This window comes from Podarcis gaigeae (assembly GCF_964106915.1).
Source record: "Podarcis gaigeae genome assembly, chromosome: 16".
Classification (NCBI taxonomy): Eukaryota; Metazoa; Chordata; class Lepidosauria; order Squamata; family Lacertidae; genus Podarcis; species Podarcis gaigeae.
The window spans coordinates 37,145,648-37,171,520 of NC_139693.1; the positions used below are offsets into that span (position 1 = coordinate 37,145,648).

The 25,873-nt window shown below is 45.2% G+C and overlaps 1 protein-coding gene across 2 annotated transcripts in view; it reads right to left on the reverse strand.

Moving 5' to 3' along the window:
* TMEM132B (transmembrane protein 132B) overlaps positions 1–25,873 on the reverse strand; it is a 374,994-nt gene that overhangs the window by 190,753 nt on the left and 158,368 nt on the right. For both annotated transcript variants that reach the window (XM_083717004.1, XM_083717005.1), the window contains one exon: positions 14,236–14,382. In XM_083717004.1, the coding sequence (XP_083573130.1) occupies positions 14,236–14,382 (147 nt within the window). The remainder of the gene's footprint in view (positions 1–14,235; positions 14,383–25,873) is intronic.

The window sequence follows — 25,873 nt, forward strand, 5'->3', positions numbered from 1 at the left end:
CTCACAGTGGTCAATCAGAGGCTTCTGTGAGGCCTACAAGCAGAACATAAGCTCAAGCGCCCTTGCCCACACGACAAGCCCTCTTCCCACCGACTGAAGGGGTCACTGGGCTGCCTGGATGCTTCTACAAAACCCACAAGTGGAGCACAGAGGCTAACAAACAGCAACAGATTCTGGCGTTTGATGACACTATCGCACCAGTTTCAACTAGCATTTCCACTGGACTCATTTAGCTTTCCGATTGAAAAGTGTGCTGTAATAAGTTTTGCTTCACATAAGCATTGCAGAAAGCCTTTGGGGGAACTGTGTGCATGAAGACAAGGAATCAAGCGCTCTCATCCAAATTTCCAAGCAGGCTGTTGAGTACCCTTGACTTCCTAAGCATCTGTCTCCTCTCCTTATGCACGTAACCACTATTATTTCTTCTGGATTTGCCAACCATAAAAGCTGTATTATACCCCGAAGTCAAGCAAACAACAGTATTAGGTGGTAGCCCATTAATAAATCCAGTCTCCTAGTGCTGGCACCAAATGCCTTTAGCTGCACAACTGGCAGGAGCACCATCCTAGGTTTTGACTCCAATGGGAGGGTGAGTGCCATTTTGCCACCATTTTGCATGCCCAGAATGATGCCACGTCCAAGGTGTTCTGTGGGTGGGGAGGGATGGAATTGTGGGGAGGGGGTGTTGTCAAGGGGCACTGAATTGGGGGAGGGCATACTCTGTTCAACTCTTGTTAGGACAAAGCTACATGGAAAGAAATCACCACAGGACTGGTGAAGGGTGTGGCCTAGGAAGGGAAGGGCTGTGGCTGAGGGGGGGTGGAGTCTGGGGAGAGTCCTGAGGGCTAGACGGAGAAGGCTGGAGGACTGCATTTGGCCCCCAGGCCTGAGATTCCCTACCCTTCCCTTGGAGTCCCCAAACTTTTTTCAAAGAGGCCCAGATTTGATGAGGTGAACATCAAAGTTGTTGAGCTTTCTTGGGGATTTTACCCCAGGACATATACTGCCACAGGGGCCGGATTAAATCGACTGGGTTAGGCCCCCCAAAATGGACTTTGGACATGCCTGAGCATGATGGCAAAGTAAGGTCTTACATTCAGTCCTACAGACAAAGAAGTGCCCTCTGTATAGCCAAGAGGAGAAGCAAAGGCTCACCTCCATCACGTCAAGCAACAGCAGAGCAGAACATCATCAGCCTTTACCCAAATGAGCTGGAGGGATTCCTCTCATCCCCTTCTGCCCCTGCAACCAACCAACACGCTCTTACAACCTTAATTTTACAGACTATCCTACCCTGAAATTAAACTGTGTCCACCAGCAAAACCGACATTGCACCTGTCAAATCACAACAGATTGAAACAGTGTGCAGACTGCCAGCTTTGCCCACCCAGGACTTCACGGAGACATTTAACTCTCTCCTAGTCTACCAGCAGACTCTTTTAAGAAGTCAGACGTCATTCCAGTAATATTGCACTAATCCAAGTCAACAAACCACATTTTGACAGCAATCTATCAGATTCAGAACATTCCTTACCATGGTTAAGGGCAGATGAATTTATCTGTTTTAGTTTCTCTCACTTCCTCATTTTTCCAATCTTAAGTTTCTGCATCAGTTTTCAAATTTCTTTTTAAAAAATGTCTTCCCAAAGATTTTCAATACACATTTCTCCCAATAGACACATCTTTGTATGGTGCTTTATCTAATGTAATGCACCCTTGAATGTTATTTTCACTAATATATGCATCTGCGTGCAAACATTCTCCTAAAATATGTAATTTTGTGCACTTCTTTGGGTGGGAGACTGCATCACAAAATTCAGAGGAATGCAGATTTTGAAAGCTAGCTACAACCCAGTTTGCTTCTTGTTTCAGGAAGTGTGAATTACGTAGGCTCGCATCAAAACGCAAATCAAACCCAATTTCTCCCACCTCCCTAGCCTGAACCCATGATAGCCATCTTCAAATCTCTCAAGGGCTGTCAAATGGAAGACGTAGGAAACTTGTTTTCTTTTGCTCTGGAGGGTAAAACTCGAAGCAATGGCTTTAAGTTACAAGAAAGGAGATTCTGACTAAACATCAGGAAGAACTTTCTGACAGTTCAGAGCTGTTGGACAGTGGAATGGTCTTCCTCGGGAGCTTGTGGAGTCACCTTCCTTGGAGGTTTTTAAACAGAGGTTGGATGGCCATCTGTCATGGATCCTTTAGCTGAGATTTCTGCATTGCAAGACACTGGGTTAGATTACTCTTGGGGTTGCATTCCAACTCTACAATTCTGTGATCCCAACAGTAAGAAATAGTAAGAGAACGGGTCCTTGTGCCAGTTGTGAATCCACTTCCTGACCATGTGACTAGTCCCTCTTTCCAGTGGAATATCCTGCAGTCCTCCATGTTTTACTAATGACATCTGACTGTAGAATAATAATTTATTATTTATACACCGCCCATCTGGCATCCCCAGCCACTCTGGGCGGTTTCCAACACAATATTAAAATACAGTAATACATCAAGCATTAAAAGCTTCCCTAAACAGGGCTGCCTTCAGATGTCGTCTAAAAGTCTGGTAGTTGTTGTTCTCTTTGACATCTGGTGGGAGCGTGTTCCACAGGGCAGGCGCCACTACCGAGAAGGCCTTCTGCCTGGTTCCCTGTAACTCCTCTTCTCGCAGTGAGGGAACTGCCAGAAGGCCCTCGGCGCTGGACCTTAGTGTCCGGGCAGAATGATGGGGGTGGAGACGCTCCTTCAGGTATACTGGACCGAGGCCATTTAGGACTTTAAAGGTCAGCACCAACACTTTGAATTGTGCTTGGAAACGTACTGGGAGCCAATGTAGGTCTTTCAAGACCGGTGTTATGTGGTCTCGGTGGCCACTCCCAGTCACCAGCCTAGCTGCCTCATTCTGGATTAGTTGTAGTTTCTGGGTCACCTTCAACGGTAACTCCACATAGAGCACATTGCACTAGTCCAAGGGGCGGATAACCAAAGCATACACCACTCTGGCAAGGCAGTCTGTTAAGTTGTTAAGCTAAGGGATTCAGCTCTGCTCAGAGGGTGGCTGCATCTGGCTGTGCTCTGTTGTCCATCCATCCCATCCTCGTCGCCAGTGTTAAGTTATGGGTGAACATATCAGACGATACAGCGATTCTTCAACAGCTCTTGTTTATTCATAGGCCAGGACAGAACTGAACTGAAGGGTTCAGTCAGCCTGCTTATATAGAGCTCCAGTACAACGTTACTGTAACAACTTTCTAAAACTATCCAATCACTGAACATCACTTTCGATTCTTTATTTGCATAACTATCTACAGTATCCCCCTGCTGGCCCTGGGTGAGAACATAACACAGTCCGTGTATGTCTTTATCTGTCCACTCATGCACATTATCTGGGTGTGCATTTCAGTTTGGGCGCACCAGGGAACACTAGTGTGTCTCTGTGTGTGTGCGCGCGCTTTGCATTGCTAGAGGGTGGCAAGTCCTCCGTTTCCAGTCACAAAGGCTTCATTACTTCTTCCAAGCGCTCCTTCTCATTGTAACAAAACAGCTGTGCAACAGCAAAGCTAAACAAAAATGTTATAAACCTCCATGGGGGAGGAGGGGGATGGTACTGACTCAACTTGGAGTGTGTGTTTGCACAAGGAGGAGGTTGGTCTTATGGAAGTCGAGCTGCATTGTAATTATTCAGACACCACCACTCAATAATCACAATGACCTGTCTCCACTGGAGATTTTATTGAATCGGCAGTCAGTCTGCTGAAATAGGAGCATAGAAAGGGGAAAGTCTATGAGCTTGCTGGTCAGTAGAAGCTTCCTGTGGTTACCTGTCTATTAGATTCCCAGCAGGAGACAGCCATATAATTTCATTGTTCCTAACCCAGAATGAATACGATTCTCAAGGCTGTTGAGATCTCGTCACCCTTCAGCTCCAAAACTCTATTTCTCAGCCTTCAACATTTCACAGGCAAAAGCAAGGCTCCTTCTGACACCCCATTCTCAAACCATAGACCCCTTCAGGGCCAGCCTCAGGTGAGGTGCATCTTCATCACTCTCCCTTGTTAGTTCAGCCCGTAAAATGCCTTATGTTTCAATAGTGAGGCCCTTTCCAAACACAGACAAATAATTTGCAGGTGTCATGAGCCCTGTGGAGACTTCATTGCAGGAGAGAAATAGGATGAGAGTCTGGAGACCAATTCGGGAGAGGAGCATTGTGGTTTGGGAGGTGCTGATTTAGATGCCAGAGCGGGGTTAAGAGAAAAGCTCCGTGTCATAGAATCAACAAACCATAGAGTTGGAAGGGACCCCAAAGTTCATCTAGCTCAACCCCCTGCAATGCAGGAATTTCAGCTAAAGAATCCCTTGCAAATGGCCACCCAACCCCACTTTAAAAACCTTCAGTGCAAGGGAGTCCACAACCCAATGGGCACACCATGTGTTGAACGACCACTGACGTTGTGCCTTCTGCCATGAATACCAAAACGTGTCAGTGTTGCCTGATTTGATCTGTGGCACTGGCACTTTTACAAGTGCCACGTAATTTGCACCACACATGCAAGGAATTGATCCTTTAGTGTGGCAGCACCTCTGTAAGCCCCTGTGCACTGATAATGGATAGACGCCTTCGCGGTGCTGTTTTCGGTGCCTATTAAAAAGCTTTACAGTGGTACCTCGGGTTAAGTACTTAATTTGTTCTGGAGGTCCGTACTTAACCTGAAACTGTTCTTAACCTGAAGCACCACTTTAGCTAATGGGGCCTCCTGCTGCTGCCGCGCTGCCGGAGCACAATTTCTGTTCTCCTCCTGAAGCAAAGGTCTTAACCTGAAGCAATATTTCTGGGTTAGCGTAGTCTGTAACCTGAAGCGTATGTAACCTGATGTACCACTGTACTTAGGCAAGCCAACTCAGACATACAATTGACTGCGTAGATTTGCCTTTAAAACTGCAGATTTTATCTATCTTTTGATAAATTTCATGTCTACTTGTGTTGGGGTTTTTTTCAAAGTTAGATTTTATCAGTCCTTTTTCTTATGTATATTTTAATTTTTTGTGTAAATGACAGGTTTTTGCTGATTAAGCAGTCTATACATCTTGCTAATTACTTAAGAAACATAATCCAACTCCTTTAACCTTAGCTCAAAGACTTGGGTCCCCAGGTTCTTTCACCCTCCTCTAGACAAGTTCCCGCTTCTCAAAGTTTTTTTTTATTTGCTTACATGCCAAAATGCTTTTGAAGCAGTTTATGGCTACAAAATCAATTATAAAAAAAGCCACACATAATTAAAACACACAATTCCATCGAAACGTTAAAAACATCCATAATCAAAATATACAATAAAACAAGCTTGTTTAAAAGCATAACCATTAAAGCAGTTAAAAGAGCAATTAAACTGATTAGATCAGGAAGTTCAAGTGTATCTTCAAAAGCCAGTAGGATGCCAATACTGATGGGGTCTCTCATATTATTTCTTCTTTTTTAAAAAAATATTTTTTATTGAATGATTTTATGTTACAAAAAACATTACAACCATACTACCACAAAATATAATTGAGAAATAAAAATTACATACATCAATATTTTGTTTGTTATTTACCGTCTTATTTCCTCCCAAACATTCCATACAAAACACACACCTGCACAAACACACAAATAATAATGAAAATAATGAAAATAAATATTTTCCCCCTTTTATCTTACAAAATCTTTTCTTCAATTTTGACTTCTGTTTTATCTTACAATTGAATGTACACAAAACAATAAACCTTTCTATATAGATTTTCCAATGCATTCAGAAAACATAATAAATCCTTAATTGTTGTCCACCTCCTTTTACTTCATTTATCACTCGAACGCTAGCACAGAGTCAAAACTATTATTGTATTTTTGAACATATCTTCTATAACCATCCCATTTTTCTGCAAATTTTTGCTTTGAGTTTCCTCTGAGTTTGCTAGTCAACTGAGCCATCTCCACAAATTCCTGCAATTTAATTTGCCAATCTATTATTTTTGGAGGGGGTCTCTTGTATTATTTCAGTGGTGTGGGCATTCCACAGCACTGGAAACCTTACTAATGTGATGCCTGTAACTGGACTCTAACCATTACACCACACAGCTCATGATGTCTCTTGCTTGCTTTCTCTCTCACACACACTGCAAGTAATTTAAGGCTGTCTATTTCCATGAACCTTCAACACAGCTCCCCAAAAAACATTATTACATTTTTAAAATTAATAATGAAGGAAGTTTTCCTGCGATTGATTAAGTTTCATAGAGAGAATTACGTGGAATGAATGCCAGCCTGAACCAGATTCGCTTCTCTTAAGCAAGCTGCTCCTTCTCAGTCTGAAAAAGACCTCAGCAACCTGCATGCAGCAGACATACAGATTCAAACAAGCACTTGGGAGACGTGGGGCTTGCCCAGAACTGCCAGACAGAGCAATTTATTTCCCCTTCAAAATATCAGAGGCTTTTATGAGTCAAGAGAGCCTCCGTCTGACGTCTCCAGGCAGGAGGGAGGCCGCAAAACTTCCCCATACAAATCCTTCACTGAAAAGGGAACTTCTGTGATTCAAATCTCCTCTCTTCCTTCCAGCCGCATCGCTAGAAACGCAGACGTGTCGTTTTCATAGATGAGACACTTTTAACGTCAGATGTATAAACTGAACCCATAAATTCAGCCAATCCTTACAAAAACTTTCAGCTTGAAATTGAGAGGAGGGGGGGAAGCCTGAAGAAGCTGAAAGTGTGATAATTTCAGAGAGGTGTTAAATCATTTGAAGGTTTCTAGGAGGGGCTTGGTGAGGCTGTGATGGCAGTAGTGTGAGGGTGGGTAACTGGATCCAGCTGGTGGGGAATATCCTCATCCCACCCCTACAGGGCAGCTTTGATGGGTGGGAGGGGTTGCCCACCTGTCGATCACCTGATATCACCATGACCATAGCTGAACTGTTTCCTTTGCCTGCGGACCAAATTTGACATGCAGGCAAAAGCACAGTGCTTTGCGGGCACCAACCATCAACTGATAGTAAGGGCTTGCAAAGCACCAATGTTTCCTCTGGAGCTGTCCTTACTTGCCATGTGGCATCAGGCATGGGGCAGTTGAGGACAGTATGAGGAAACTGACCACATGGGCCAGAAATTCCCCACTCCAGCCATAGCTTTTGGCATCCATCTGTCTCAGGAGACAATGGAAGAGTCAAACTCTTAGGGCTGTTGAGTTGATTTTAATAGAAACAAGGGTGGTTAATTGCTTTCCCACCCTTGTGGGATGGGCTGGGTGGGCTGTTGCTGCTGGTATAGATACATAAACAGTTATGTTCATATCATAGCCTTAAATAGTTTTTTGCTCAAAAAGCACAAGAGCTGGGAGTGGCAGCCACTAACTAGGATTAGACCAGGAGTATGGAATCTGCAACTCTCCAGATGTCCAGGGGTTCCAAATCCCATTATCTCTGCCCTTGTTTTCTGGGGCTGATGGGCACTGGAGGGTAACAGCATCTGAGAGGGCCACCATTGGTCCATCACTGAATTAGACCAAGAGATAGAGGGCAGGTGTATCAATGCCTGCTAGCCATAATGGCCACATGGTGCCTCTATACATAGGGGCAGTATACATCTAAGAAGCAGGTGCTGAGGGGAAGCAAGAGGAGAAGGCCATGACCTCCTTGACTTGTTTGTCAGTTTCCAGAATGTCTTGCTGTCCTCTGTTGGAAACAGAATACTGGGTTGGACGAGCCCTCAAATGATTCTATTGATAACATTCTTACGATTCCAGCATCCTCTCTACACGGGCCAGACTCCCTTTCTAAGAACACACAAAGTCTTAAACCACAGTGGATCGAAGTGACTTAACTATTTGATTTGATTTTCAAAATTCAACAAAGAGGACTCTGATATAATCTCCTTATGCTCAGCACAGTGTTTTCGAGAACAGGCCTCGATATTTCTCTTGCATTTTCATCCTGAAAATTGCCTTCTCTCTCTTGCTTCTCCTTAAGTGGCCCCCAGGAACAAAAGGTTTCCATTCTGCTACTATAGCAATCTTTTATGTACTTTAAGTTGCTGGGCAACAGAGGCTGTGCCACCCACAGGTACTTGCCTTCAGATGGTCTCAGAAACAAAACAGGGACAAAGAAACGAGGAGGAAACAATAGCAGAATTTGCAATGGCTCCCTGTGACGCTATTAATGCAAGCAGGCTTCCAGCTAGCTGCACATTCCAGTCCCAGTTGCCACTTATCTAGAGTCTCACCTGTTCATCTGCACTTATTTAAATTTGTTTTACACCTAATCCTTGGGATCCCAGTCCTGAATAATTCAGAGTGGGATCTGCCTTAGGGGGGCAACTGTCAGGAGCCACAGTATGGAAGGGAGGTACCCCATAGAATCACAAAATTTCAAAAAGGATGTGCTTTCCCAAGCCCACATTCCCAGACTGTTTGCACTCCTGTCTCAGCGATGTCTGTGCTGACTTGGGTCATGCCCACAGAATGAAAGGTGGCAGGATCCCCAAGGACATACTTTACAGGGAGCTGGCTTCAGGCACCACATCCATTGGCAGACCATCTCTGCATTGATGTCTACAGCCTTGACCCCACTGTGTCGGAATCTCTTGCAGTGCCTGAAGATAGGCAGTCAGGTTGTGCATCATAGCAGTGACCAGGGGAGGAATAACCACTTGGAGGAGCACAGACAGAAGAAACGCCATGGTGCATCTGCAGCAGCACAACCAGATGCCTTCATCCGCCCCGGCTGCAACAAAACATGTCTCTCCCACATGTCGGTCTCTACAGCCACAGCAGGCACTGCAACCTTCCAACAGTTTGAATTCACTCCCAAAGGTGCACTCATCTCCATTGTCACCTGAGACAGATGGATGCCAGCAGCAGCAGCAGCAAAATAATGTGAGTTTCCACTAGTGCTTTTGCCAGACACGTTTAGCTTTGCAACAGACAAGTGTGCCATAATAAGTTTTGCTTCAATCAAACACTTTGGAGGAACTGTGTGCATGAAGACAGGGAATCAAGCGCTCTCATCCAGATCTCCAAGTTGACTGTGGAGTACCCTTAACTTCCTAAGCACCTTTCTCCTCTCATGATCATAACCACAGATATTTTCTTCGGTTCTTGCTGGCCATAAAATATACTGTACCCAAAGTCAGGCGAACAACAGTGCCCAATGGGAGTGGGTTAATAAATCCAGTCTCTGTCTCTTCTCTGCTCTTGCTATCTTTTTCAAACCCCTTTAAAATATGCTTACTTTTCTAATCTTTCCCCTCCTCTCATCCACAGTATTATCCCTTATCACCGGGTTTTCATCTCAAGTTCTTCAATTTGCTCACGCAAATTGAGTGCTCATTAAGATATTTTAAATTAAGACCTTTCATGCAAAGCGTGTCACATATTTCTCTCCCCCCGTTTTTAAAAAAAACTAAATTCCTTATCACAATGTCTCAGGCGGTTTACATTATATTCTATTAGAAATCCATTTTGTCCAAGGTTGTTGCAATTCATAGATTAAAGCCTTTTTCTGGCTTTTTGTATTGTTCAGAATACGTTTATGAATTCACCTCTTTAGTAGTCAGACACATACTACATATGCTGGTATCCCAGTCTTTGATAATGTTGGTCGGCAGAGTGTGCTTTTCCTTTCAAATGTGCATATAATTTCAAGGCTTCCTTGATAAGTGTGTGTTGTGGTTTGCAAACAGGCACGATTTAGGGTTCTGAAATCCCCGTTGCAAGGTCAAAATTGAGAAAACAAGAGCGCATTCGGAGCCACAGTAGCCGTTCTTTGACTAGGGGAAGAGCTGTAGCTCAGTGGCAGAACATCTAATAAGGTTCCAGGTTCAATCCCCAACATCTCCAGGTCAGGCTGGGTGTGTCCCCTGTCTGAAACCCTGGAAAGCTGCTTGCAGTCAGTTGGACCAGGGATCTGACTCAGTACAAAGCAACTTCCTGTCTTCCTATTGCATTAGATTCAGCCTGGCACTATGTAAAAAGGTAAAGGTAAAGGGACCCCTGACAATTAGGTCCAGTCGTGGCTGACTCTGGGGTTGCAGCACTCATCTCGCTTTATTGGCCGAGGGAGCCAGCGTACAGCTTCCAGTCATGTGGCCAGAATGACTAAGCCGCTTCTGGAGAACCAGAGCAGCACACAGAAATGCTGTTTACCTTCCCGCTGGAGCGGTACCTATTTATCTACTTGCACTTTGATGTGCTTTTGAACTGCTAGGTTGGCAGGAGCAGGGACCGAGAACCGGGAGCTCACCCCATTGCGGGGATTAGAACCACAGACCTTTTGATTGGCAAGTCCTAGGCTCTGTGGTTTAACCCACAGCGCCACCTGCGTCCCATTGGCACTATGTAAGGAGGCAGCAATTTCTGTCCCGTTCTATGCACATTGCAGCCAGCCGTGTTTCTGTTCCACTGCAGTTCAGCTCGCACTACAACTGACATTATCCATCTTGCTATGCGCTGCGGCCAGAACTAATGAAATTAAATATGTCCTCAATTACGACATTAACGTCAGGGCATACCAGAGGAAACACCTAAGACAACATGGGAAAACAATGCAATTATTTATGAATGTTCACAGACTAAGAAAACATCGACTTGCAATATTCACAAACATGATAATCATTTCTGACCTCAGGCAGATGTGCAGATTGCAGCAATTTGCTCTCATTTTCATTCCTGGTGAAATTCTCTGAAATCCCTAGGTGGTGCAGGAGGAGAGAGGAAGTGGGCAGGGAGACTCTTCCAGCCACCACCCTCTTTGGCATGACTCGCCCTCAGATATAGCACCATGCCCCTCTCAGCTGTAACCTGAGGGCTGGGGTTAGGCTTAGGAATTAGGGGTTAGGAGGTTAGAGTTAGTGTTAGGGGTTTAGGGTTTCGGGTTAGTTTGGGTTTGGGGGTTAGGGGTGCCCCAGTCACTCTAGGTGGCTCTGAACAAAATATTTAAAACACAATAAAAACATCAAACATTAAAAACTTCTGTATACAGGGCTGCCTTCAGGTGTCTTCTAAAAGTTGTATAGTTGTTTATCTCCTTGATATCTGGTGGGAGGGTGTTCCGCAGGGCGGGTGCCACTACCAAGAAGACCCTCAGCCTGGTTCCCTGTAACTTCACTCCTTGCAGTGAGGGAACCACCAGAAGACCCTCAGAACTAGACCTCAGTGTCCAGGCTAAACGATTGGGGTAGAGACGCTCCTTCAGGTATACAGGGCTCAGGCCATTTAGGTCTTTAAAGGTCAGCACCAACACTTTGAATTGTGCTTGGAAACGTACCGGGAGTCAATGTAGATGATCCCGGCAGCCGCGCCCAATCACCAGTCTAGCTGCCACATTCTGGATTAGTTGTAGTTCCCAAGTCACCTTCAAAGGCAGCCCCACAAAAAGCACATTGCAATAGTCCAAGCGGGAGATAACCAGAACATACACCACTCTGATGAGACGGTGCACAGGCAGGTAAGGTGTCAGCCATCGCAACTGCTGGAGCTCATACACAGCTGTCTTGGACGCAGAACTAACCTGCACTCCCATGGACAGCTGTGAGTCCAAAATGACTCCATTTTGGTAAATAAATAAGATTATAATATAACAATAAATTATAAAATAAAAAATGTGTTTGTGCAGACCAGGGCCTGCCCTAAACTCTCCGAAGGAATGGTCACAGCCTGCTTACAACTATAGGCTTCTCACACACACACACACACACACACACACACACACACACACACACACTCCCTGCCCCCCAGCTCTTTGGATTAAGGGCGGATCAAACATCAGAAATGCTTTTATTTTGCCCTCCATGAAGATTGGAGGCAGGAGGCAATCCATCTCTGACACATTGCCTCTTCTTCCAAGCCAATTAGTTATCCTGACATGCTCAGAGGCTTACCAGAAGTAGGATGCTGGTACCTGGCTTTTTCAACATTAATTTTAGAAAGCTATGGGGTCAAGAACTTAAAAGCAGGTTCTTACATTGCAAAGAGGAGTAGCAGATTCACAGACTATACTGACCTACTATGAAGGCTTTGAGGAGATGGGAGAATATCTTTCTTTTTGTTATGGGGTAACTAATTCTTACTTATAAACAACCTTTTTCCAGCCACATTCCCTTCCAGGCAACCCTCTGTCACCAGTCTGGGCTGTAACAGCCATTATAAGGGTGCATTGCAGTCAAGGAAGGTGTGAAGCAGAGTTGGTGAAGCAGAGTTGTGTCCTGGGGGGGGGGGGAGTGGCTGGGGAGATTCCCAAAGGCGAAGCAGAGAGGCCTTGAAGGCTACATATGGCCCCAGACTTGTGGTTTCCCATCGCAGTACTAAACTAACAGCAAGGTAAGGTGGAACACCAAATGAAAAGGAAGATCAAAGTTAAATATTTACTTGTAGAGCAACAATATTTGCAAATCTGGAATGGATCTTCTGGAGTTTTCTATTTGCATACTTTAATTAATCTAAAAAAAATATTAAAACTAATCCCACAAAAGAAAGGGTCAGGGTATTAATTAACTTGAGATTCATTGCTTTTGTATAATTTAGAAGTTCGACATGGAGCAGAAAATGGTGTTAATAAAAACTAAGTTACTGTGACAGGTATAATTTCACGGATTAGCCCAAACTTCCAACATTCTCACCAAGTTTAAGGCTAACCTCTCTGTTTTACACAGCCCTGCTTCAATTAAAATACTTTTTTTTCTCCTCCAGATGAAAATTACATTTCATTCTTCCTTTAACCTCAATATTTCTCTATTAATGTGATTTTTCTACCATGCAGTTCTTAAACAGAATGCAAGTCACAACCGCAGTAATGGGGAAATCTAAACCTGTCGCTTAGTGTTGAGTAACCCTTCTGACCGTCCAGCTCAGGGACAAATTAACAACTCTTTTTGCACAAGCTTTCCCCATCTTCCATGTGACAGCCCTTCAGATATTTGAATAGGGCTCTCCTATCACTACTCAGTCTTCTCCATTTAGCCTCAACCGTTCCTCACAAGGCTTGCTTTCCAATAGGGATGCTGTTTTTAAAACATTATTCCATCCCATAGCTGTGGTTGGCAAATGACAAGGCAGAGGGGCAGAAGAATGATTTGAGAGGGATCAGAAATGGTGCCTTATATAGGTTTCCAGTCAAAGTCCATACTCCAGGGAAGGGACAGCTAAATTTTGCCTTCCAGATGGTGTTGGGTGCCAACTCCATCATCCCCAGAGTTGCAGCCCTCCAACATCAGGGAGGGTGGGTTGGGGAAGATATTCAGTCCAATGCCGCAGAAGACAGAGTCAGGATTCAAAATGACCTTTCGTCCAACAGGTAGGGGTGGGGGCAGAAATTTGATTCTCTTTCCATTTAAAGGTGCATCTTTCCAAAACAGTGTGTGAATCGAAACACAGCCATCATTCGAAACTCACGCTTTTCTGGATTTTGCAATGCAGTTCTCCAGCCAAATAATATGGAGAAAAATGCAGATACCAAGATGAGAGTGTGTGTAATGATGCTTATCTCATGAAACATACAACCACGGATTATGTCGGGTGTGTGTGTGTGCAAAAATGCAAAATGCATACAAAGATGTGTATATTAGTATAAATTTGTAGGTGAATTCTTATGAGGATTTTTTAATATATTTTTAAAAATAATGCAAACTGATGTTGAAATGTAGAGAACTCAGCTTAAAGCGGGGAAAATGAGGGAAAGCAAGATTGAAGGAGTCATCTATCCCTACCCAGGGGATGCTATTAAATAGTTAACTCCAACTTGAATGGTGTGATTTACTGCTGGCTGACTTTTGGAGAAGCAGCCAGGCCAGCTATTACATCCTTATCTTGTTGCTGGTGCAACATCTCCTTGTGCCCAGCTCCTAGACAGAACACCTTCTCTGCATATTTCAGCAGTCTTGTCTCGGTCAGCTCCTTGCCCTGCTAGACAGCTCCATGGGCAAGAAAAGGGAATCCAAGCCATGCTGCTGTACTTCTATGACTGGGACAAACTACCCAGGCACTAGTCCATGAACATCTATGCCATAAGACATTTGTTAGCCTTTAAGACATCACCACAAGACTCTTTGTTGCCCCCAGTCCTGGAACATTTTTCCAACACTCGAAAGCTGTGCTCATGTTGGAAATACAAAAAGAAATTGATTCCTATTCAAGGGTAAAGATCAATAAAAGCATCTGAATTTCCCCCCACTGTCTTTTAACTGGAAATGGCAGCTGCATGCAGCTCAGCTTGGATTTCTTACCTGCTCTCTGCATTTGGATTGATGTGCTCACATACAATGGTGGCAGTGGTCTGTGTCCTCCCATTGTCCACGTCTTGTTGAACTCCCCACTGGTCCGGATCACTGACTCGGATGTCTATTATCTTCACACCTGAAGCAGCCTTAATTCTACCAAGAAAAGAACAGGCACAGCGTTAGTTCTACATGACGCCTTTTGGGGGGTAAGAGAAATCTCACAGAAGGCCCCAGTGGATGGTCCAGGAGCATATGTTCTTAATTTACGCACCCAGGAACACCGATTGGCCTGCAGCTGCACAAGGCGTGAACATAAGTGTTGTAAGAATGCACACACATTGTGTCTCTCAGTCTGACCTACCTCATGGGGCTGTTGTGAGCATAATTTGGAGAGGAAATGAAGACTATGTATGCCACCTTGAGCTCCTTGGAGGGGCGTTGGGACATAAATGTAATTAATAAATAAATAACTGGAAAATGCACCCTGCAGGCACTAAGCAACTGAAACTAGGCCCATTCACTATGCGCATTCAGGAAGGCAGGTACTGAAGGCATTCAATAGCCCGTGGCTTACAGGAGAGTCTTGGTCTGATCTTCTTAGGCCCTTAACTGGAACCAGTTAAGAACATGTGTGTGTTAATTTATGATCTCCAAAACTGAAAGAACCACATCTAAAAGAGAATGAATATTTGTTTCCTTCTGGAAGAAGCCTCTCACAATGCTGATCTCCTCTCTGGTTGGATTTAGCTTATCAAGGAAGCTTTCATTCATTTCTCATAGAAAGCTCCCCTTCCCCCAGTCCTTGCCCTGCAGCCTCAATCGACACCTCGCCCTTCTTGTTACTCCACTGGCTCCATGGAAGCTTAGACTAGCATTCAGCGAGATGCAAATCAGACCCTTGGTGGCTGTCCCTGGTTCCCTGGTTGGGCAAACTGCCAAGGAAGACAAACCGCTCATTGAGTCAAGGAGCAGGTTGTTTAAATATTTAATCAGAATTAAAATGGAGCAAGCTGTGCAATCCACAAGGAACTACAGATGCAACCACTTTGAAGGAGAATAGATAGACACCCTGGTTCATAGATTTGCCTCTTAATGAGGCTTCATATGACAGAGGAAGGGAGAAGCCTCCTGGTGACTGTAGTGGCTGCTGGTCCCCAAAGCACTTACATATAAACAGTTGTCCTTAGGGTTGACTGAGCAGAAGATTGGTTGTCCCCAGAATGAATCAGATCCCCTTCTATGTTTCAGGCAAACGTGGAAAATGCCTCAAATGGCGGGATGATTTCGACCTTCCTGGCATCATCTTTTTATCCCTTGGATCATAGGGAGGGATCAACTCCCATGCTCTTAAGCACAGACAGACCCAGTGGGCCTATCTACCTTCTTTCTAAATGAGGGGTCACCAACTTTTTGGAGCCAGTGGGCACATCTTGAATTCTGAGAAAATACTGAGGGCACCAGTCACAAAATGGCTGCTGTAGGGGTGTGGCACAGCACAAAATGGCTACCATGGGAGGTATGTAGGAGAGCCCAAGCAAATGCAGATAGGAACTAAACAGGAAAAGCTAACAGTCTTTCATGCATTGTGGATTTTTGATGGGATATTTACTTTCACAGGCACCATAGAAGGTACTGGCGGGCACACTGATACCCATGAGAGCTTTGGAATTCCCTGTTCTAAAATGAAGATGTTTCTAATGTTGTTTGCTATGCTGGTCCTGCCCTGGTCAGAGGGGGGGTGGGCTCCAATTCATTTGGGGGGTGAGCACTCTTCTGCTCATCCCTCCCTAAAGTAGATATAGGCTGGCAGGGTGCCTGAGAGCAGAATCAAGGTGGTTAGCCACTTAAGGTGGGCTGTGGTATTTGTCCCAGTGCTGCTCGCATCTGCCTGGTACTTCACAGCATCCCAAGCCGCATCTGCTGATGTAAGGCTGAAGTTACTTCATATGAAAAGGCATAAAGACTAAGGAATCAAGCAAACACTTTTTATTGTATGATAAAGGCTGTAAACCACTTATTATTAAATAATATAAATAAATAAGACCTGAGTGCTTTACTGCCTATCATAGGGGTGCTTATGTCACTATATGCCAATTTGGAATAGGGGTTTAATTTCTTTCAAACTTTCTTGTGGCGTCACCTCCAAATTCTCCTTTGGTCTCGGCGGCCACCCCCAGTCACCAGTCTAGCTGCCGCATTCTGGATTAGTTGTAGTTTCCGGGTCACCTTCAAAGGTAGCCCCACATAGAGCGCATTGCAGTAGTCCAAGCGGGAGATAACTAGAGCGTGCACCACTTTGGCGAGACAGTCTGCGGGCAGGTGGGGTCCCAGCCTGCGTACCAGGTGGAGTTGGTAGACAGCTGCCCTGGATACAGAATTGACCTGCGCCTCCATGGACAGCTGTGAGTCCAAATGGATTGGACTGATCTGCTGTTCTCCACAAGCCAGACTACCCTCTTATCTATTTAATCTATTATTATTTTTTATTGGCACAACCCGTGATAAGCAGCGCTCCCAGTTTTCTACAGCACCACAGCACTGCTGCCACAAATGGCCAGTGGGTGGTACTGCAATTTCCCAGCACCACAGGCGTTCCAGTAGAATTCAGCTTGCTCCTCTAAAGCTGCCAACTGCGGCCTAGATACTCAATGTGAGGAACCTGCCACACAACCTATATTGAACTTTCAGACCATCCACCATCTCTGTTTCCCTGTCTATAGGTACCAGCCCTTCCAGGCTGTCCACCCATCAGGTCATAGGGAGAGCGAAGATCTCAAAAGAATTTGTTAAAGCACACAATTTGCAGCAAAGTGCATAAGTCACATTGATTAGGTGGAAGCTAAGCATGTTTACATATTTCCCGTTGCCACCCATTGTGTGATTTCAGAGCCCAGTCCTTCGTCCCTAACAGGCCGGATCCGATAAATGCTGACACTCCCATCTGCTCAAGCCAACTGCCGCATTTCCCAGCCCTTCAGCCAGGATGCAATGCAACACATGTCTTGTCCACCCAAGGACACTCGGTGATGCTATTTTTACTCAACTGGGCTTCTGAAGAGATTTGCTGACAATGCATCTCCTGTCAACTGGCTATTTGCTTCTGGCCTGCAGGGGTGCCGTCTCCTTACAGAAAACCTCCTGGGTTTTCAGCAGACATGCTTGGTTGTCTGCTACAGACGCAGATTTCATTCACTGTCTTCCCAGGTTAGCATCATGCCAGTCCAGTAGTGGCTGGTGCCTTTTGGGACTGGGAGGGTGGAAGACAGGGAGCCCAACAGCAGGTGGCGCCAGAGCTAATAACGGGAAGACAACTTGTTCTAGTTTTGCCTCCTTTCCCTCCCTGCTGAGTTCTGAAAATGGCAACCCTGAGACTAAGGAGGAGGAAGATGACAGACAGTGCCGCCCCCTTGGCTCAGTTGGACGTAAGATGCCAGGGGCGGGAGCTACGAGCTCGTTAGTAATAACTCACACAGTGTCAGTGAAGATGACTCTTTATTCAAAAGGCCAGGCCTATTGAGCACAACCACTCTTCCCGGTAGCTCTTGCCCCAATGACACAATGTGTTCTCATAGTTCTCTAAGTCTCCTCCTCCCTCAGTCCTTTCCCAAGCAATCTGAGGCTCCTTCATCTTGTCTGTCTTTCCTCTGCCCTCTTCATACCTTCACTTCTGCCTCTGATTCTGGACTGCTCCCTACTGCAGCCTTTTCCTGCTCACTAAACTCTGTTACCTCTTCAGCTTCCAACACCTCTTCCTCCTAGTCTTCTCCTTCGTCTCCCTCTGACCACTCATTGTCATCCCACCATTCCATCCCTGGGCTCTGTGTCTTCTTCTCTCGGGGGTCCCCCCATTGGTGCCTCCCACCACTCCTCTGAATCCAGCCAGCCCATGACAGAAGACAGACAGGTGGGGCAGGACACCCTTTGCTCTTATGGATGAGCCTCCACTGAGTAGTTCTCCACTGGGTAGTCCCCTCACTTCCCAAAGCGCATGAACACACACACATTGCAATCTTTCTGGACACCAGAATTTAAGCACTGAATCTGATGAAGGTGATGGACTATATGGAATTGGCGGAAATGACTGGCAGAATCCGAGACCTGGGAGAAGAGTTGGTGGAAGAAGACTGGAAGAAATTTAAAGACTATCTGCAGAAACACTGTAAAATTAATGAATGTTAAAATGATGTTGGACTGAAAATAAGTGGCATTAGCAACAAAGTTAATAAGAATATGCAAAAATGAATTGATAATGGATGAAAATATAGAGTTATAATATGTTAAGATATAGAGTTAAGATAAACGAAAGAGGGTAAGGATTTGCTGATTTGATTATGTAAAGGGGAATACAAAAAGGGGAGGTGTGAGGAGGTCAAGGAAACAAGCTAATGAGTTTAAAGTTATAAAAAATGGATTTGTTTTTAATTCTTTTTATCTATTTGTTTTTTGTATTTTATATTTTTCTTTTTCCTTTTTCATGTATTTTGTATGCTTTGTTTTTTATTTCTTTTTTTCATATTTTTTTTCTTTGTATTTTGTAAACCTATGTCTTTGTAAAATCTTAATAAATATTCTATTAAAAAAACAAAACAGAATTTAAGCACTGAATCTGATACATTATCAAACTGGGAGGCTCCTCTTTTGTGCCACACCTGTGTTTTAGTCAAAGCAGAGTAATGCAGGGCAGAATCAGTGGAATTCAGGGACCGCCATCCAAATCTGTGATCAGAAACTGTTGGGCATAAGGACAACCCCCTCAGGAAGCACAATCAGAAGGATTTGTGGACCCTCACCAAGCCACCCCCAACCTACCACTATTTATTGCTCTATGGGTGCTCATGTGCCTTTGTATCAATGCAGATAATTTGCAAGTGCAAATGTTCTGCAAATCAGTGTCCCCCAACTCTCTTTTATGATGGTCTTTCCTATCATTTGGTGATGGTGATATGCAAGTGGCTTTCCACGATAAGGTCACTCCTTCACAGGAAACTGTCTGTGGAGCCTTGTGAAAGAGACCATGTCTCAGTGGAAGGCATTTGGGGGGGGGAGGCATGGGGAAAGTGGGGGGAAATTGGCAGGGAGGGTTGTGGGGAAGGAAGAGGGTATTGTACGATCCAGCTCAAACAGGGGTGGATCTGATGTCAAATGGGTCAGACCTTCGGAACGAGAGAGAGTTCACATTTTGGACCTGCTACCTTGCAACATCACTAGCAAAAATTGCAATGATAACATGGAGGGGTCCTCTTTTCATACCTGCAACAAGGAGATCAGAAGCTTCCATTTATGGTTTTAAACAAGCCACAGTTCTACCTGATGCCCAAGCTTGGAAAACTGTAGTTTCTTCAAACTCTAATTCAGTCTTCCCCAGTTTGGTTCCCTCGAGATCTTTGAAATTACAACCCCCACCAGCCCCAGCCATCATGGCCAATGCTCAGGGATGCAGAAAGTTGTGCTCTAACCAGGTTGGAGATTAGAAGGATTAGGAATGGCTGCTTCATTTGCTCTTCCTAACTAGAGTTTCATCAAACCACAGTTCCCTATGTTTGTATCTCACAGGTAACTCTGTTTTGTTGAAAATCAGGTACAGAAGCTTCCAGTTTTCCCTTCACGTGCATGAAAGAGGACAGAGGAGAATATGCAAGCCAAAGACTCACCACAGCTCACTCACATTGTAGAAAAAAAACAGGTCCCCCTTTTGTCTGAACTGGGCTTGAGAGCATTTTGTGCTGTCCCCCTCCCTTCCCGTCCAACACCTCCACAAAGCTTTCCTTTTAAAACTGTACCTGAATCACACATCATCGCTCCTGTGAGCTTTTTTAATTTTTCCACTGCTGCTATTTTTATATAACCTTTTCCAGATGCATTGTCTAACCCCCTCCCTTCCTCCTTGTCAGCCATGCCAGGATGCAGCAGGTATGAAATAGCTTATTAGAGCATTGCACTCCGCACAAACAGCATGGCTTTCGCAAACAAAAGGAAAGGGAAACCAGAACGCTTGGCAGGAAAGGCAAGAGGTGGAAATTATGAAGCCAAAAGGGGACTTGAGCCCTCCTCTGAGGGCTTGAGCAAATTCCCCTGCAGACCATAGACGGTTCATAGAATTGTAGAATGCAGGGATCTTTTGTCCAAGGTGGGGCTCAAACCCATCATCATGAGAGTAAGAGTCTCATGGATTTGGATTTGATATCCCGCTTTATCACTACCTGAAGGAGTCTCAAAGCGGCTCACATTCTCCTTTCCCTTCCTCCCCCACAACAAACACTTTGTGAGGTGAGTGGGGCTGAGAGACTTCAGAGAAGTGTGACTAGCTCAAAGTCACCCAGCAGCTGCAGGTGGAGGAGCGGGGAATCGAACCCAGTTCACCAGATTACGAGTCTATCACTCTTAACCACTACACCACACTGGCTCATGCTCTGCTGACTGAGCCATCCCAGAAACCAGTGCAGGGGCTGCACTTCCAAACCATCAGGCACTGGTTCTGCACAAGAGCATTCTCCTCTCCTGGTATTCAAGAAGCACTGTTGTCCCCAGCTGTGGAGGCAGAGCTTAGCCCCTTTACTTGCAACCTGAGGTGAAGGGCAAGATGCCCCCTCCCCACTTTCACATCTAACAATCTGACCAGGCTGGCTGCTGAATCTCGTTTCAACCACTGGCATCGCCCTCTACTGTACCTGAGGAAGAAGACTACCTTAGGAGGTGCAGAGCAGCCTCATTTAAAGGCAATCGGTGGGATGCCGACATCTCCTAGTATCTACCACCTAAGGCAGCTGTATCATTCTGCCTCATAGGAGGGCTGGCCCTGTAACCTGGGAGCAAACCCTGCCCTGGAGCCTGAGTTTTGCCCCTCCCAAGCCAGCCTCATGTACCCACAGCTTGGCACAGAGAGAGTGAAAAGGATTGGTCTGCACCTCCATGCACACCTGTGCTCCCCCATCTTCCTGCAGAACGGCACACAAAGACAAAGGACTCAGGATGGATCTACACACAGGGGAGAAACCAGAAATTAGATCATTATAATAAAAGAAAAGAAACACTATGTAAAAAATGCATAATTTTTTTTTGCTCTCTGTCACCATCTGGTGTTGCATGTTTATAATGCATCCAAAGCATTGGGTTTTTTTCTTTACTAATGTAGCTGAGTCCTGAGTTGCGGCTTACACAGCAATAGGGCTTTTTTTCAGCCAGAACTCACTGGAACGGAGTTCCCGTACCTCTTTGGTGTGTTCCAGCACGTATTCCGTCACTTGGCACAGCACTCTGTGTTGAGTGATGCAGGCTGCGGCAGAGGGATGGTTTGGTGTAGTGCAATGGTGGGACGAGTGGGCAAAAAGAAGCTTTTTTAGGGGCAAGCTCCCTTAAAAAAACTCAACAAGTTCCGGCACCATTTTTTCTAGGAAAAAAAGCCTTGCATAGCAACATTCTAACATGCCATGCCCATCCCCAGGGCAAATACACTGACAAAGTAGGGAAGAATGGGCAACAAAAATTACAGGCCATTCTTGGTAAATAAGGACAGTTGGGCCATATGCAATGAATCTCTTATAAACTCAAATTTTGGGGATTTCCCAGGAGCCAGCCCATTGCTGCAGTCTAGAATTCTAAATTCTACTTGCAAAAATTTTATAATGCTGAAGTTATGCTAAATCCCATTTTGAACTATCTCAGACTACACAAATTCATGGAGGACGTAACTGTGAGTGGCTACTAACAATGATGGTGACTTTATTAGCTCCAAGATCAATGGCAGAATGCCCTGACTATTAGTTGTTGCAGGTGGCGCTATGGGTTAAACCACAGAGCCTAGGACTTGCCGATCAGAAGGTTGGTGGTTCGAATCCCAGTGACAGAGTGAGCTCCCGTTGCTCGGTCCCTGCTCCTGCCAACCTAGCAGTTTGAAGCATGTCAAAGTGCAAGTAGATAAATAGGTACCGCTCCAGCAGGAAGGTAAACGGTGTTTCGGTGTGCTGCACTGGTTCACCAGAAGCGGCTTAGTCATGCTGGCCACATGAGCCGGAAGCTGTACGCCGGCTCCCTTGGCCAATAAAGCGAGATGAGCGCCGCAACCCCAGAGTCGGTCACAAATGGACCTAATGGTCAGTGGTCCCTTTACCTTTACCTTTACTGTGAGAACAGACTGCTGGACTAGGTAGATCCTAGATCTGACCCAGCAAGGCTCTTTGGTCTTTAGAATCAGAAGAAAATGTTAAAAACTATTCTGCCAGGCTTTGGGGATATGCTGATATAATTAAGAACCAAAACTGGAACATCTCCAGTGGAAATGAAAGTATTCTGGAGTTCATTTAACCTTTCTTGAAACTGCTCCAGAGCCCCCCAACTCAAGGGACTCCAGTACTATCTGGAGAGCATCAGATTGTGGGGAGCCTAATCAAAACTATCACATTTCAGAAGATTCTTCAAGATGCCTTTCCAAGCACAACAGTGACATTCTCCTAAGGGACCCTCTTGGGCCCAGAATTGACGGGCAAGTTTATTGCACATATAATATTCAGAGTCGAGAAAATCTGTAGCTAAATTATAATTTAAACAAGGTTGAGAGATATCCTCATTCAGAATGATTTAGTCTTAATTGCTAATACAACAGAACCCTGGTGCTCAATGAAAAAGTTTCATCACATCCTGAAACACAATTTAACTGCTCTGCCCAGGTATGAGAAAAGCTGTCACGCCGCTGAGACTTCGAGAGAGAAAAACGTCTTCTGCATTATTAGACAGGCAATACCATCATGCGTCTTCTTGTGTCAAGCACTATCTCTGCTGTGAGGAAGTTACAGAAGAAAATCCGCACTCTGTATTCGGGTGTTGCATTTGTGAAAATGTATGCAAAAAAGGTTTCTTTTTGGACAGTCTTTTTCCCCATCAGAGCCAATTTTCCTCAGGGATAATCCACTGAGGGCTACATTCCATCAGTGGGCAGGACCAAAGACAGCGGTGGGTGGAGCCACATCCAAAAGTGGGTGGGGTCTCTGTCTCTCTCTCACAGCCCCTTCTCACACACATTATTTCTCTTACACCCATTCCCTTTTCTTTCACTCTTCCTCCCCACTCAGCAAACTGCCAAAAGTGAATTGCTCTTGCCAGAAGTCCGAACTGGTTGCTTGTGGAGAGCTTTGGAAATTACGCTGAGGGCCACAGGCTGTCCATGCCTGCTTGATCCTTTCTTAATCACTGATTGAGGGCATTCTATATATTTTTTCCTGACTACAGCAGCAGGAGCAAGAAGGGTTCTAAATCAGGCATAGGCAAACTTGACCCTCCAGATGTTTTGGGACTACAACTCCCATCATCCCTGACCACTGGTCCAGTTAGCTAGGGATGATGGGAGTTGTAGTCCCCAATCCATTGAGGGTGATGAGGCAAGGCAAAGAGGAAGTGTTAAGGGGGTGCAGCCACCAAACAGAGGCCCACTCTCTCTGGGGTTTCTCATCCAGAGGTAGGGAGCATTTTTCAGCCTGAGAGCCAGACTTGGTTCTGAGAAACCCCTCCAGGGGTCACGTGTCAATGGTGGGCAGGAGCAGAGGCAAAAGTGGGAGCAACTGTTAACGTAGATGTTGCTTTCATACAGCAGGCTAGCTTCTACACAGCCTCCTCCATCCAGGCAAGTGATAGCAGGACTTGGGGTGAACTAATTCAGATTAATGAATTCACTGAATTAGTTCAAAAATCTCTGAATCACACCTGGAAATAGTTCCTAGAAATTCTAGGTGAACAGAATTGGGGGGGGTATGGCAGAACTTTGGGAAAATTTTAATTCAGTTCGATTTATGTTTTTATTCCACCATACATACACACTCTTTTGGAGAAATAAATAAAGCAATTTTTCACATTCCACTGTGGAGCGGGGTTAGCAGACCAGCTTGTAAAATCCCTGAAGGCTGAGGGCATTTGGAATGCTGAGGACCAAATTAAACTGGAATGGAATTATTTTCCTTTTTTTTTTTTTTTTTTTTTGGAGGGGGTGAACTGGGACTAATTCCTTTTTAAGATGAACTTCCCAAGCACCGAGCAAGAGTCTTTAGCAGAGTTCAATAACACATTCCAGCCCAGAACAGCCATTTAATGAGTGCATGAAGCATAGCTAGTGATGGATGTGAGTTGGGAAGAGCCCAGGGGCCAAACAGAGAGTCCTGGAGGGCCCCATTTGGCCCCATGTCCTGAGACTCTCCACCCCTACACTAGCTGCTTGAGGGCAGTAATGAGTTCGAGTTTGCTCCACCAATCTCAGTCCCCAGCTCCCACCTGCCTGCTTTCTTATTTATAAACAGCAGAGGGCTGCCTCTCCCTTAATCTCAGTGATCCCCTTGCAGAACTCAGCGGGGGGGGGGGGGGAAGGATGGCATGGGTAGGCAAACTAAGACATGGGGGCCAGATCCGGCCCAATCGCCAGCCCGTGGATTTTTACATGAGTAGAATGTGTCCTTTTATTTAAAATGCATCTCTGGGTTATTTGTGGGGCCTGCCTGGAGTAGAAAGTGTGCTTTTATTTAAAATGCACCTCTGGATTATTTGTGCGGCATAGAAATTCATTCATCTTCTTTCTTTCTTTTTCAAAATATAGTCCCGCCCCCCACAAGGTGTGAGGGACAGTGGACCGGCCCCCTGTTGAAAAAGTTTGCTGACCCCTGGAGGATGGGAAGAAAATTAGTATTAGTTGGCTCTGTCTGTCATTGGCTCTGACACCACCTACTGTTAGTCTTCCTGACTTTCCCCCCTGCCAGTCCCAAAGGGCACCACCAGCCACTTCTTGAGGGTTTGAACGAAGGCCCAGATATGGCTAAAGTGGTCATCTTCCCAGTGGCTCCCCCAGCTGCTGTGCGTCATCATCAAGGGCACTATGAACGTGAATGTAGTCAAGTAGAACTACATTCTAGTTCCAGCGTGATAGGTTGTTAGTCGAGGCTGTTACATTTCTGCTGACAGCTTGCATTTGGTTGCAAAGTCTTGTTTTTAAATTGGATTTGATACCACTGTGTTTCCTTCAGTTGCAATTATATATATTAATTATTCGTGGCCTAGGGCTAAAGGAGAGCAACAGAAGCAGAAACTAGAGAGTTTAATCAACTGGTTAACGCTAATGGGATTACAGCAGAATCCTATGTGAGTTTACTTAAAAGTAAGTCATGGGGAACTAGGTAGCTGCCTCATAAGGAGTCTGACACCATTGCTCCAGCTAGCTCAGTACTACTGACACTGGCTGGCAGCAGCTCACCAGGATTTCAGACGGGCTCTCCCAACCTTCCCTAGAGACACCAAGGACTGAACTTGGGACTTTCTGCACAGAAAGTACAAACTTATTAGGGCGTTGTAGCCTTTCTCCACTGTGTACATCTCAGTATGTTCAATGGGGCTTACTCCCAAGAAAGCACATGTAAGCCTGTGGCCCAAACCAACTAAATCTGGATACATTTTGATACTTGGGTGGGAGGGGGTGATTCAGTTGAAAATGCATACTCTTTGTTTATATTATCACCGAGCTGAAGGAGGTCTTGGAAGCAGTCTAGTTAAGCCCATGATTGATGAAGGGAACATCTGCACTCGCTGTCGGTTGACTGCTGAGTCCTTGTATTAATCTGCACAGCGCTTAACAACATAGGTCCAGGGTACCTTAAAGAGCACCTCAACTCTCCTG